This window comes from Lissotriton helveticus, chromosome 12, assembly GCF_964261635.1.
Source record: "Lissotriton helveticus chromosome 12, aLisHel1.1, whole genome shotgun sequence".
Classification (NCBI taxonomy): Eukaryota; Metazoa; Chordata; class Amphibia; order Caudata; family Salamandridae; genus Lissotriton; species Lissotriton helveticus.
Genome location: NC_136073.1, coordinates 787,725,528 through 787,741,134, shown reverse-complemented (window position 1 = coordinate 787,741,134; position 15,607 = coordinate 787,725,528). Strand labels below are relative to the sequence as shown.

The 15,607-nt window shown below is 41.6% G+C and overlaps 1 protein-coding gene across 3 annotated transcripts in view; it reads left to right on the top strand.

The window, feature by feature from the left end:
- CRTC2 (CREB regulated transcription coactivator 2) overlaps window positions 1-15,607 on the top strand; it is a 195,622-nt gene that overhangs the window by 59,383 nt on the left and 120,632 nt on the right. For 2 of the 3 annotated variants that reach the window (XM_078668462.1, XM_078668460.1), the window contains exons 2-5: window positions 497-598; window positions 4,596-4,712; window positions 5,726-5,787; window positions 10,372-10,440. In XM_078668462.1, the coding sequence (XP_078524588.1) occupies window positions 497-598; window positions 4,596-4,712; window positions 5,726-5,787; window positions 10,372-10,440 (350 nt within the window). Of the gene's footprint in view, window positions 1-496; window positions 599-4,595; window positions 4,715-5,725; window positions 5,788-10,371; window positions 10,441-15,607 lie in introns of all 3 variants that reach the window. The other variant, XM_078668461.1, reaches the window with a different exon arrangement.

Below are 15,607 nucleotides of genomic sequence, written 5' to 3'. Positions count from 1 at the left end.
AATGCCCCCTGATTTGAAGTCCTTTATATTTCTGATGCCCATGCCTCTGAGGTCAGTAAACAGCTTTGTTCCACATTTTTATTTTCTTATTTAACCTATTTTTATGGATGCGTACATTGCTATGTATATGCAAAGGTTTTTATTAATTATGTATAATAAACTGTACCTAACTTTACCAGTCCTAACATGTAGCACTATCCGGTGCTGAAGCACTGAGATCTCAGAAGCCCTGTCAGTGCATCATGATTTCCTTTGCTATTCCACTACAGGGACCATCGACACCTTAATTTACTCCACCCTTTCCTGAATAACATCACACCCTTTTATTCGCTGTTCTGGGTGCTTGTGATCAATTCCGATGGCCACACACAGTGGTCTGTGTTTTTTGTTTTTTTTTATCTTACACTTCATCTTTTTCCCTTAACAACTACAGTCAGTTCTATGTACCTGGCAACTTTGTTTGTTATTTTAACCAAGTCTCTGTTCTTCAATGCAGATGCAAGCACAGAAACTGAGATTGGCCCACACTCGAGGACCCTACTATGGAGGCTCGCTGCCGAATGTGAACCAGATTGGGAGCAGCTCATCAGAGTTCCAGGTGAAGGCATTGTGTGACACGATGTATTACAGTGCTGCTCACTGTACAAAGTTGGTTATGACTTTCTGTCAATCGTATCTTCCTAAGCTGATAAAACATGCAATATGTTATAGTTGTCTCTGGTGCTACTGTGTGAAAAATACTCCCTGATGAATGATTTTTTTTTAAGAGGTAGCTTTTATAGGATTTTTGTTTTGGTAGTTGGGGGTATTTTTCACTTTTCTTTCATTGAGAGGCAGTATTTGTTTGGATTTTCTTTTGGGTAGCTAGCTGTTTGTCAATTGTAGGTAGTTTTTTGTTTTGTGTGGGTTTTTGTGGGAGGCTGGTGAGTTTCACTACTCTGAACGGGTTTTTTCTGTTGAGTACCCTTCTGTAAGGCATAACATACGTTGAATATTTTGTGGCAGGATATATTTGATATATTTTGTGGCAGGATGTATTTGATAGTTATTACTTTGTAGTACTGTGCTTTGGTGGATGCTGATCTGAAATCTGGTGTTTATTGGAAGTTACTCATAGGGAGGCAGTATGTGTTGTTGACTGCTCTGTGAAAGGTGATCTTTGCTTTCTTTTACTCTGGAGTCAGTGGTATTTTGTGTTTGGCCCTCTTTGTTCAAAAAATGTTGCCATGTATCTAGTCCGCTGTAAGAGTTTCTTTCTGCCCTGTGGTAAATGGTGTTCATCAGGTATCACTTTGTTGGAGGTGTTGTTTGATGGATGCAACTTTGTGGGATGGGTTTTGTATACGATGTTTCTTCAAGCAAACACTTGTGTTAGACTTACTCCGCGGTGGGTGGTGCTTGATATTTACTGCTGCTTTAGGTAGTGTTTGATGGACACAGTTCTAGGACACGATGGTGCAAAGATATTTTAATGATAACTCCTGCTCCATGAAAGAGGACAACGTTTTCTACCTTTCTGCTTTTAGGGACAATCTACCTATGAAGCCCTCTCCAGCCAAATAGTATTGCAGTGCCTTAGAATTTGCTCTGATGTGGGATGTGCTGTTTCTTTCAGTGCTACTTTTTGAGAGAGAGAGTTTTTTGACTTGTGCCCTTTGTGGGTAAGGCGTTTTGTCAGTGCCACTTTGTGCGGCAAATAATTTTAGTCTAGGACAGATTTTATTGTTTGGACGATGCTCTGTGGTAATTGATGTTTGTTCAGTGGGGTTCTTTATGATGAGGCATTTGGTACTTGCTCCATTTTTGGAAGGTTGTGTGTATTGGCTACTGATCTCTGCAGGTGATCTATTTTTCTGTGCCACTCTTGAAGCAAGCATCTATGTATTATGTGGCAACCCTTTTTTTGGTTGCCAGATTGCGGCAAATACGTTTTAGTGGTGGGAATGGTATTTGATGTATACAACGTTGTGAAACCAGGAGGTGTAATGATTTTTGCCTCACTAAATTGACATTTTATCATTATTACCCATGTAGTAAGAACAAAATCTGCTGCTGATAAACACAGTTTGTCTCTAGTCTCCTGGTGTTTTCATAGGTAGCAGCCTAGAAGAGGCACTGCTGAAAACAAATTATTGTGGCTTCTCTATTCAGTATGATAGTTGTTGACCGCTTCCCTGTTGCATTTGGTATTTGTAGGGCCCTGGTCTTTTGAGTCAGCTGCATGATAGATGAAACTGTATATTTATTGGGTACTGCTCCTGTTAAGGCTGCTTGGTTTTGGTCTGTACATTAGCCTTTTCTCAATGATAGTTTGTTTTCAATACATGACACTCTTTGGGGAAAGACTATTATGAGATGCAGTCCTGAGGCATGTTGTGTGTGATGGTTGTCACCATTTGGCATGTGATCTTTGTTGACTCCTGTATTGAAGATGCTGGTTAATGGCAATAACTCCAGGAGTTCAATTTCTTTCTAAAATTAGGACCCGGATAAATAGGATACAGGCCAATTATTATCATCCGATGTTACTATCCATCACACTAAACATTCTCGTCTCACAGTGAAAAGATAAACTTAGGAGCATGTGTGCAGGGTTTTCACACAAGTGCATTGTATTAACCTTCAATTTGGCACCTCAAATAATAATAGTCCCTCAGTCAGAAGTAACCTTTATTGAGACCGTAGGTCTTTAACCCCTTCAGCGCTGATGACAAAGCCAGCTCGTCATGGGCGTTACCTGCGCTACGCGATGACGAGCTGGCTTTGTCACAAACCGCGCGATTTTCAAATTTCAGCGCACAGCGGGAAAACCCGCTAGCGCGGTAGAGGTTAAACGCATAAAAACATGTCAACATAATTATAATATTCACAGTATTCAAAACAGTGAACAATTTTTATTTTTTTTATTTTTCCTCATTACAGCCTTGGGAAAGTCCTAGACTTGCATGCCATTGAAAGGGTTGAAACATTTGTTGTCTGCATCTTGAGCAGATGTGTAATATCTCGAGAACCTGTGGCAAGATCTGTCACAGTTATGCAACATACCGTGTATTTGTAAAGCTCACGTTCACCTGTAGGTATCTTGGTGCTGAATAACAGATGTTTCTTGTTACCCAACTCAATGGTACTCATTTTATCGACCACAGATGGATGAAAGACTGAGTTGACCCACCGGGATTTGAACCTGTGACCATGAGGTTGAACACCAGTCCCTGCAGTGGACTCATTAGTCCACTGAGCCACTGGACAGGAATCTAAATAATCATGCTTGTGAATAGTTCATATGTGATACCCTGGACAACTAACTATATAAGGCATCACCAAGTCACCACAGTAGTAAATATCAGAAATAAATGTTTTTTTCTTTTTTAAATAATACTTAAACAAAAGATTCTTTTTGCGCAATATTCAGTCTAAGTGTCCTTAGTCAATCTTTTTCTTGTCCTAAAATTGTGTTGTTATTTACGTATCCAATAGGATAATATATGTTTTAGGAAAGACACTCAATTATGCAAAGACAAACCTCTAGGCGATACTGTTTGATGGATCCCTTTCTGTAACAGTTGAAAGAATTTAGTGCCATGCAGGGTGAAGTGACGTATCGCTGTTCCCTCTTCCCTGAGATTGTGGCCAACATTTACTGCTTTTTGACCCAGTCTGTCAGTAGCACACTAGGCCATTGCATAAAATATATTTGCCATTAAAATGGCCCTGCTGTGGAGTGTGGTATTTGCTGTTTACTTCTCGCAGGACATCATCTGTGTTTGCTGCTGCTTTGTGGGAGAATGGTGGGTGCATTGTATACATGGCAGTGTTTATTGAGTACTATTTTGTGACAATTTGTACTTGCTGGTTACCACTCTGATGGATGTAGTGATGTTGCAAATCTGTGGGAGAATTCACTTGTTGGCTGTGACCTTGTAGGATAAGCCATTTATATGCGGTTGGTCCATGGCAAAATGTGTTTATTAGGTGCTGATGTGTGTGAAAGTTTTTTGGGTAGTTTTCTGTGAAAGTTGATATTTTTGGGGCACTTCTCCACTGTCTACACTGGTGACCAATGGCAGTTGTTCTCTGATGCGCATGTGTGTCAGCAGCACTCTGATGTGGCATTTTTGTGGTCAGTTGATGTTGGTCTTTTGACCCTCTGGGCATTGTTTTGATTCTTACATCTGGTTGGTAGTCCTTGGCAGTTAAGGGTCAGTGAGTGATGTTTTGATATGGCCAAGAGTTTGTTTGAGTTTTGATGTCTTTGCAGTGGCTACATATGTGTGTGTTTGGAACAGACATCAAGTGCTGGTTGCTTCACAGTTTTGTCTGGGCAAGTTGGAATGAATTTGGGGATGGGGTGGTGATTTAGTTAGATTTCACTAATTTACCAAGATTTCACTCATTTACCAGCTTGGAAGAAAGTTGAGAACTATAATGTGCGAGTTACACGTCTGCTCATTTCTCTGTTGGTGATGGCTAGATGTTGGTGCAGAGACTGAATAAGGGTATCATTTTCTTCCTTTCTGTAGCTTTGATAATGCTGTCTGTTGAATTGGCTGCTACTGCGAGTACTTGTTAAATCTTAATGTTTCATTTTCTTTTAGGGCCCTCTGCACTCACCTCTGGATTCGACACGCAGCACGCGACACCATGGTCTTGTGGAGAGAGTACATAGAGATCCCCGGCGGATGATGTCTCCTCTCCGGAGATATATGCGTCAGATATCCTTTGCTTATACTAACGTTTTTGGTTTAGTCTTGACTTGCAGTGTTATTGTTTCAGTAGCATATTACATCTGCCTGGGGCAGTGACCTTTGGCATTTGGGGGCTGGACTCTTTCTGCTCCTCTCTGGGTTACACCCTTACCCTTCTGGCTTACTGCTGGATTTATTATTCTTTCTGAGTGTTAGCCTTTTGTTTGTTAGCCCTAAATGTTAAGAGCCATTTATGTAAAAATAGTTGTTTGACGCCCTCCTTCTATGGCTCTTAGTTGATCAGAGCTGATGCTGTGTGACCTTTCCTTTGTCAGAGTAATACTTTTATGATTCTCCTAAGGCTAGAGTTTGGCCATTCAAGGATGATGGTATAACTTGGTCTTGATGCCACTTCCTGGACCTCTCCCTTTGCTAGAGCCTCCCCTTTGTAAGTCTTTCAGGGTTAGACTCCTAGTCTTTGTGATAATTTCTCCGAGTCGGAGCCTGTCCATGCTAACTATCCCTGTGTTACAGTCTGGCATGTGTGACATGGTGTCTATAGGACTTTGCACGTGTGGCCCTATTTTGGTTACAGCATGCCCTGTGATCCTTCCTGTTCTTGAATCCTGGATCCAAACTAAAATCTCCTTTACGTTTATACTTCCACTGCATGCCCAGAGATTCCTTTGTTAGCCCATTCCCTCTCTCGGGCACACCTTAAACATTCACCTTTATCTCCCTTGAATGGAAATCAACTCCTTTTATGAAAGAGGCGTACCTCCCAGAAGCCATTTCAGCCTCCTAGCTCGACTAATCCTGTTCTCGTACTCCATATTCAGCTTTTGAATGAGTTGTTGATACTTGGTCAAATTATTATGGAAAAGAGCAGTTTTGAGACCTTGGCAAAATCCTCTTGATACTGTTCCATTGGTAAACCTGTAAACACCTCACACCTGTACACACAAATATTTTAGATGCTCTGTACTCTCTGCCTGCAAATTTATTTTTCTCTAAATCATTCCTTAACCTTTTTTGCTCACATCGACAGTTCTCCATACAGCTCGGCCTACCTTTCACCGCCTCCAGAGCCAAGCTGGAGGAGGTAAAAACCCACCACCTCTGGAAGAGCCTCATTTACCTGCTCTTTGCTTCCTTCTCGTGTGAAACTGTCTTTCATGCACATTTTGCTCCTCTTCTGACCTTGAATCAGAGTGAAGTACAACATCTGAGAAGTGTCTATAGTGCCTCCTGCTGGCCAATAGCATCTTTATTTCACTTTCTCATCTATGGTTCTCTGCATATTATTTTGGCTAGTCCGATTTGTGTGTCTCATGTTCAGTATCTCTGTGTTTCTGCTTTTCTCTAATCTCTGCAGCACTTTGGGGGAGAGGAGGCCGGGCCTTAGATTGTTTAGTGATGATTAGCTCATACCATTGGGTTCGCAAATGAGATAATCTCAGGGATATTTAAATGATCTAGTCTTTGTAGGAAGTGAAACCCGAAGCACCTCAGAGAAACAAGTGGTAGTCATTGGAAGGATTAACACAATACCAGTTGTGATGAACCGAGCAAAGCTCTGGCGAGCTTACTCCATGTTGACTGGGAAGTACCTGTCTATATCTTTTTATGAGCAGCAGCCATGCTGAATGGCCACTTTGCATGTGATCATCAATAGCCTCATCTGCAATGCAACAGTATTAGACTTCCATGTACTTTCACAAGCCCATTAATTAGTAAAATCCTACAAAATAAGGGCACTCTCGTTCTCAGACAGTCGGATCCCAAAGCCCTTCTTCCTAGTTATTGCTCTGTTTCCTTTAAGAATCTGCACCTGCTTAAAATATGCACTGATTACTTAATTGGATATTCTGACCCTGCCAAGGACCCTAGCTTCGCTTGAGCCTGAAATCCTTTGCACCCGCATTACAACTTTGGATTAAAACAAGCTAGTTCTACAGTCCTCTCCCATTAACTCTCACAAACGTGATCTCCCTTTGTAGTGTATAGCAAGCCTAAGGGCTTCTTTTAGAATAGCAAAAAGGACTGAACATAGAACTTGTTGGACTAACATTTAATGGAGGAAAATGTCTAGAATAAACACATTTAGATGCCCAAGTGCATGAAAGTGGTAGAAAATACCAAAACAACTGTGTACTATTAAATCATATTAAGGTTAAATAGTAGTGAATCTGTAGCTCTCAAAAGTTTCACAGTTACATGGCTATTTAAAATAATATCTATTTTAAGCATCCGTGACGCGAGGCTGCGACAGCTTTTCACACCTTCAGACTATTTTCCCCCACCTGTTATTAGGAATACAAGTGCTGTCTCCTTTGCTTTTGTTCAAACAGGAATTAAGCAGCGTGTGTCTGCCTTAAGATGTGTAGAAAATAATACCTTTATCCTCTCAATATGTTGATGAGGTGAACAAGCTTGAAGTTCAAATCTATTTCCCAGATGAGGTGCCTGAATTGATGCTAATGACTTGCATTTGGAATAAGCAATAAACCCTAAAAAAACTGAGATCAGTTATTGTACATAAACTGCATTTTCAATGTTGTGCAACTTCTGTGTTATTTAAATACAACGAATATTAAGCTGTTCTCATGTTGAACAATAAAGACCGAGCATAGGCAGATGAATGGATTGTATCAACTTAAAGAAAAGAAAAGTTTGTATGTAAAAGTAAGCAAAACAAGTATTTAAGAGCTGCCAAATATATGTCGCTAGCTCCACAATTAAAGCTTGAAATTAAAGAAGTATACCCGGCGAAGACAGATACGTAATCACTTTATAGTACATTGGGAAGACCCCGGTTGGCAAGTGCGTTCCAAATAGATCCTTGAAAAGTGGATCAAGCCCATTTTTTGTAAGCTGTCCATGTAAAAAATGTACATGCAGTCACTCTGGCATGAAGTCCAAGTTGCACACCCCTGATTTTCAATGTACAGGTTTTGTCACCATAATTATGCAAAAGTAAAATTACTCTGAGGTGGTTTATAACATTCATGAAGCTTTTCATTCTTTGTATATCTCAGAAAATGGCAGGAACGATCAGGGCTTATCTACTCTCACAAGGTAAAAGTTCAGAAAGTTTAAAGTGTGAAAATAAAAAGAGCTCAGTGTATTTAGGATCTAAATCAACTTTGTTAGGAAGAGTAAGATTTTAATGTAACACAAGGCAATAAGAATGAATCCAGTGAAGAATTCAAAAGGAACTACGTTTTGTGGGAAGTAATTTACATATCAGAATTTGAGCATTCTTCCACTAAAATGATAATCCAATCTCATTACAAAATCAGGATATAAAAACACTTTTATAATCATGTGACATAATTATGCAAAAATGATGGTCCATTTTCACAATAGTGTGAGAATACGTACCTAATATTGTTTAGAAACAAAAATGATTTAATTATTAGTGAATACGTTTGTTTCCCCATGAAATAGCCAAAGAGCATATTCCTTTTATTCCTGTATAAAAAAACATGTGCGGCCCTGCCAACAAGAGTTAATTGTTTAAAAACCACAAGAGATTATATGTAGGTTGGATACTAGGAGTAGTTATTCTATCTTGATAGAGGTTTGCTACTAAAATAGCTACTCATGAGAAGTTAGCTCGACCCCCAAATATTACAAAATGAGCATATAATAATAATAATAATAAGCACATTTGTAAAGCGCAATGGTTACACTATGACCAGTGTGTCCCCGCGCTGCGGTAACGTTGCTCAAGATTCTGCTACCCTCCTCTGCCACCCTACTTATCTCGAGGGAAGAGGTACGTTTTTAAGTTTTTCCTAAAGCAGCTTTCCTGGACCTCCATCCGGAGGCCCACCGGGAGAGCATTCCATTGCTTGGCAGCCAGTAGGCGGAAAGACCGCACGCCCATCCTAGCTCTCTTGACCACAGGTACGCACACCAGGCCCACCACGCCAGAGCTCAACTGGGTAGGAGCATAGAGGGTGAGTAAATCAAACCGGTACGAAGTAGCAGTCCCCTGCAGGATCCGATGACACACACAGAGTGTCTTAAATAGGACTCTTTCCTTTATCGGGAGCCAGTGTAGCGCAGCCCGTGCTGCCCTCGCAGACGACCTTCTTGGGCGCATAAGGATTATTCGGGCTGCCGCATTCTGCACTCCCTGAAGTCGGAGCATACATTTGGTCGTCGCGCCCAGATAGGGAATGTTACAACAATCCAGGCGGGACGGCCCCAAGGCATGGACCATAGTCTTCCTGGCCGCTGCAGGCAGTAGGTCCAATGTTTTCCGCAAGACCGTCAGGACCCCAAAGCAGGTGCCTGCCACTCGCCTGGTTTGATAGTCAAAGGAAAGGTTGGTGTCTAACCACACTCCCAGATTCTTTGCCTGCGCACAAGGCGTGGACAACGTCCCGAGATTCTGGGGCCACCACGCTGAGGACCACACCGTTGGTGCCCTTCCCACCACAAGCACCTCCGTCTTGTTGCCATTCAACTTCAGGCAGTTCTTTGCCATCCACGCAGCCAGCTCTTTCAGGCATGCAGTGAAGTTGGAGGCAGCCGTCTCTGGTGCCTGAGTCAGGGAAACCACCATCTGAGTGTCGTCAGCATAGGATATGACCCTGATCCCAAACCCCTCGGCAATCTCCGCTAAGGGGGCCACTTAGAGATTGAACAGGGTCGGGCTCAGGGTCGATCCCTGCGGTACCCCCTGACTCAGCTTGATGACTCTAGAGTAGTGATCACCCTGTCTCACCTGGAAACAGCGCCCAGACGAGAAAGATTTTAGCCAACTCAGGGCACTACCCGACACCCCTCCCTTCCTCAGACATTGCACCAACGTATGGTGATCATATTTCAAGAACTGGCTTGGCTCCACATGCTACAGAACTTCTTAGCCTTCCTACAGGCTTTTCTGAATACGCCCATGTTCTCTTTCTGATGTTTGCTAACCCAACCTGAGGTTGAAAATAATTGGAAGCTGTTATTGTTTGAGCAGGCAAATTGTAGAAGTGCAGTAAACCACCCAGTTCGTAGTCCTTTTTTTAATGTGTTTGCTGAGTTTCCTCCCACCATCAGGAGAATATTCAACTGTTGAAGTCCTGCATAGGGCACAGATTAAAGGATTGCAGCCTTAGTGGTAAGTATTTACTTCCTCAGAGCTGTCCTTTACAAACTGCTGATTTAGAAATTGTATCTCACTATTAATGCCAATATCTTGTTTAGATGTTCCTTTAGAGCACTGGTGAGCTGGCCTATTAAAACATGCCAATGTTTTGTGTCTGGTGAGCATCAACTTAGTTTGCCATCAATGTAGGAAGATTATTTAGTGTCTTCAGAAAAGATGATGCTGACCAATTTGGCTTGTCCTCAGTTTAGAGACCCTACCTTTTTGTTTCTTACCTGTATGAGGGTACCTGCCTTGCTTTTTCCAGGAGGGGCGGGAATTATCATCCTTAGGTTAAGCTCTGTGAGGTTAAGGGAGTTGATGCAGTGGCAGAATAAGCATAAGCAGAGAAGGAAGTGTGGATTACCTTAGAGCCAGCCTCCTCCTACTCCACGCTTTTCCTCTCCATCTTGGTCTTTATCTGTCTCTGCTCTGACATCTTTTAAGTTACTGATGCACTTTCGGCTTCCCTTTTGGGGTCCTTCACCCCTCAACAGTCAGGCCCCTAAAGTAATGATGCTGTTTTTTATTATGAAGGAATATGCCCTGGGGTAACTTTCCGATGGAGAAAGGACAGTTGTTTAGGCTGCCGTCTGCACTCAACAGGTGAACCCATATTTATTTGCTTTCTTTTCTCTTTTGCACTTTTTGGGGATGTATATCTCATGAGTGGTCTCTCTGTTGATGCGTACCAATCCTCCTAAAGGTGCTTTACATGGAGCATGCTCTGAATGTACAGAGACAACTCCTTAATGACATAATCATTAGAAAGTCCTTGCTTTACGGAATGGGCTGTATTAATTTAACCTCAAAGTTTGTTTAATTTTTAAAGTGATTAGTGAAACTGTTTTGTTCTAGTTTTTAACTTGAAATACACATGGAAGCTACAAATCTTCATCACAGCATCAAACCCAGAAAAAAGTCAGTGTTTATAGGGTACACGTTCTCACTCATAGCAGATGTGGTAGAATACCCCAACAGCTTGTTCTCTCTTGAGTATGTATTTAGGCACACCTAAAACGTTACCTATGGTGGTTGAGCTCACCATACACCTAGTGGTTAGATGTAAAACCTTTTGCTCTGTGTACATTTGGTAATTGCAGCCAACACCTGATATTCACCATAAATGTGATAAGGTATATTAATTTATTACCCATATTTTTGATGATAGGGCACAACACCTCACAAAAATCTTTTATGTAGAGATCTGACAGAACACTCCAAGACAGTAATAAAATGTATCTCTTCAAATCACACCATCTGTGACACTGAGTAACATATCTTTGGCCAAGGAGGGAATGTAGGAACTTTCTGATAAAACATAATGGCCCTTACATACATTGTTGGCTCCAGGAGCAGTGTTGCCCTGGTCACTGAAATCAAGATCGACTCTAGAATCATCATACTTCATAAAGCGCTTGATTTGTGTTATGTCCAGATTGCCCGGTGCAGTTCTTTGACCAGGAAGTGTCCGCTCTGCCTGCTGCCAGAGTATAGGACTTGTCTCGACGCTTGGAGCAGAGACGCTATTACAGCTCCATTTTTCGGTGTCTGATAACCAGTGTCACAGCTCTAAAGAGAAGATGTGGCAGGAATATGTGGTAAAATAATTTGTCTAGTTGAATTACTCCCTGAAGAGTGAAACTACATCTAGACATTTCAGATGGAATTGAACTAGCAGAAAATTAGTTCACTGTTACAATGTTTTCCTTACTGTAGGGGGCAGTCACTCTCATGGTTGGTATTCCCACTGTGTAAGCTCTGATAATTTCGATACAAAGAACAAGTACCAAAGTCATAAGTAAACATTAAAGGCTACAAAGTCAAAACTGTGTTGTAAGTTAGCCAAGCAAAGAGCTTTTCCCTGTACTTGAGAGATAAGCCCACTATGTTACTTAGCGCACTCCATTCAATTAATATACAAATTTCATATCCATCAGAAATAGTCCGCACACACACAAGCAATCAGTTCAGAAAAATGTATGACCTATTATGAAGTTTGACGTGGGCACGTTAGTTTAAAAATAGTCTTCTACATCAAAGCCCCCTCCTTGCAGGGGAAGACAACCGCACTCATCTTGTAAGATATTTTAGTAGCTGTCATCTTCAAGGTGCCATACAGCGATTTGTACACATCTTAATTAGGCAGTACTAGTTCAATTCACTTGCTTCACTGAAGGTTAAATTAAAGAAAAAGAAAAATCTGTTCTGGTGGTAATTTCATCTCTTAGCCATCTTCTGCCTACATATGTAACTGCTTAATAATGAGTGCAATGAATGCCACCCTATAGAAGATCTAAGTTCCGAAAGAGGTTTCTTTCCTGTAATACTCCTTTGACAACTTGTTGCCTGATATGCTCTAACGTGCAACCCATCCATACTTCCCATAAAGAGAAGAACCTCTCAATTCCTTAGGATTGACCTCTTGACAAAATATTGTGAAAATGGTGTTAAATACAAGAAGATTCTGTGCTTCTGGTCATGTTATACGAGTCTAGATACAGACTTGTACAACAGTCCACAGTTCAAGTTCACAGTTTGTTCTTCAGAGATGTTTACAACCTCTTGACCAAAGCAGCAAAAGATAGAAAAAAAGTTCAACATGATTCTAAAACAAAAACAAAGCTGTAAGACAAGTACTTTTAAGAAAGTTTCCCACCTCCTATACCCTCCTTGTGCTAAAACGAATTCATACATCACACACACTTTGGATTTGGTAGTACTCTCAGAATATTGACAAAATGTGGTTTTAGGCCTACCGCAAGTTCTCACCCTAATTATTGTTGTGACCTTACCCAAATTCCATTAATTTGGCACCTTTCCTGCCTATAAAGAAAAATATGTTATTTGCGTGCAAATACCCACCTCTTTTATTTTTTTGTGTGCAGGCACTTCACATACTCCTCTTTGAAGGAGTACGGCTCTAAGCATGCTTCAAATAAAGAGTCTCTGTGGAGCTCTGTAAAGACAAAATAAATGGGATAGTTGTATTTTTAACTACAGTAGCAATTTTTCTTTACAATATTCGAAATAACACACACTGACACCTGTTGTGAGTAGGACTTCTTATTTAGTCCTGCTTTATATATATATCACAACTGTGCTTCTTTTCTGACACCTCAGAAGACCTGCCAAGGGAAACAAAATGACATGCAGACACCGGTTAGAGGTAACATTTCAGACCTGCGTTAGTTTTAAAATGAAGGTAAAGAGAGTGTAAGAAGTAGGTTGAGCTAGAAAGGAGGTAATAGAGGAGAACATCATCAGGTTCTGAGAGTGGATTAGAAATAAAGATCGAGGTGTCATTGTCTAAGCTGGCACAGCTCCCAGACTGACCCTGTGCTACTCCAAATAGAGCGGAGTGCCTTTTGTTTGAGCACATTGGCGAATTGGTGGCAGGTGCTGAGCTCCAGAACTTAGTCCATTCACATCAAAGTTTTTTAATGTAAGCTGCCGCAGTGCTAAGCACTGCGGCTAAAACACCCCATGTATGCAGTGAGACACAGCAAAGATACATTTACTTACTCTGGCCTTTCTGATCAGAGAATAACTATAGTATAACAAACAGGGGTGGGTAATATGCTTGAATTAAACATCGACATTGGTAGTTGATTATTGTGGGCTACACTTGAGTCCATCATTCATTTGGCCGGCTCTTCCACCCCAGACATCGACCTTTCTTATACAATGTTCATCACTTTCCTATTGGAGCAGTCTAACCCCCAACTACAAGTCCAAGTCTTGTCAGAAGGGAAACTCAGGCAACACCATACCATATTCTGTCGTATTGAGGCTAATCAGTGAGGTGTTTGTTGAGTCCAGTGGTACAGTGAGTAGGAGACGTTTGATCATATTCTCACAACTATAGTATGTCACTGCAGAAAAGAAAATGATGGCTGGAATGCTTGAATTACCCTCAACCACTGGTAATTACTATGGGCAGCTTCCACTTTTTGGTGTGCCTTTATTTGCTTACTGTGCAATTACAGTCCGGGACCAACAATATGCGAATCAGCTTTGGACTTTCTCTGGTAATGACAGTGGGTGAAATACATTGAAGCAATTCAACCTTCAAAATGTATTTTTCTTATAACCGGAGCCCAAACCCATCAGCACTGGAGCCTCATTGCCAGCCTTTCACATAGGCTCCCCAGATCTCAGTTCACCTGGTGTAAATGTATTGTCCCAGTGTCTAAGCTTTTACAGCTCTACCCCCACCTCCTCTTTCACGTACAGCCCTAATCCCCACTCGCTTGATGTCCAGCATCACTTCCATGTCTGAACTTCTCGTCATCCTAAATTAGATGGGGTTTGTCCTCAACTGTGAGGGTGAGGGACATGTAGCCTTTACACACCACAAGGATTAGAGAGAGAGAGAGACGGGATGACATTTCAAGAGCAAGAAAGTATAATGAACCAAAAGAGCCTTGTGGATTTAAAAGTTAGCTCGCTATAAGCTGAATACGGCGAGCAGCGTCTAAAGAAAGGGGCGCAGCCACCATTACAGTGAAAGCATGGTATGGGGTGCTTGCACTCCAAAACAAAAAAGCAAAGGTTCCGGAACGTGGCTGCTATAGTTAATGCAGACCCCACTGGCACATAAAGTAAATTAAAAAGCTCTGCCGATATAGTTACAGCGGACCGGTTGCCATACCTAATAAAAATATAAAAGCAGGCGGTTTACTGTGTTGTAGGAAAGCACCTTGTGGGTGGAATAGGGGAAAATCAACACAAATAAAATGTCCAGTTCTCATGGGAGGTTACAAATGCAGTACTAAGGAGGGACTGCTAAGCCTATTCATGAATCAAAAGCAATAATTTCGAAAGGACAGTAACAGGAGTCAATTGAAAAGATGGGTGATAAAATGGGGGGTGCTTCAAGTCCATACCTGAATACAGCATGCCTCGCAGAGCACCGTATGCGCTGCATAGGCTCAACCTAAAAAGGAGTGTTAAATCCAACGTTATTGAGATATCCATTTGGTTTTACACCCTATAAAATGAGTTCTTCCCCATTCCATAAGATTTAACTCTTAATTGCACAATACTGGCAGGATGTTATCGCACGCTAGGGGTAATTACAGGTCCAGAGTGTGCACCCCGCCACTACTGGGCAACTAATGTGGTGTGTTTAGTGTTTAAGGTTGTCCTTCCAACATACCAGTGCATCCGAACAGAGCAGGTGCACAAAATTAGTATAATATGGCAGTTAACCGAAACTCTATACTTGACACTTTGGACTGGTAGTAAGATTCCTTACAGTAAACAGTCTGACTGACTGACTGACTTATTTATTAAGCGCACGAATGCCGAGGCGTCTTGGCGCTGAGTGAGCAGAAATGCTGGGCCACACTGATTAATCTGCCAATTTGGTAAAGAACAAGGTCTTTATTTGTTTCTTAAAGATGGTCCTGCTTGATTGTAGTCTGATCTGTATGAGGAGTACGTTCCATAGCTTAGACGCTTGGTACGAAAAACCCTTGCCTCCCCATCTGACTTTTTTTTATCTTGGGGATCATGATCAGACCTGTATTCGATGATCTGAGGCAGCGTGGAGAATACAGTTTGACTAGAAGCTGCACATCCTCGGCTCCCACACCATAAACAGCGTTGGGGACAAGACAGAGAACATTGAAGTCCACTCTCTGCCGAACCGGTAGCCAGTTGAGAAGTTTAATAGTGGCTGAGGTAGGGTGATATTTGGGAAGACCATAAAGCACCCGGGTCGCCGCGTTCTGGATGGACTGTAGTTTGTCAATCTGGCCCTTGTCTG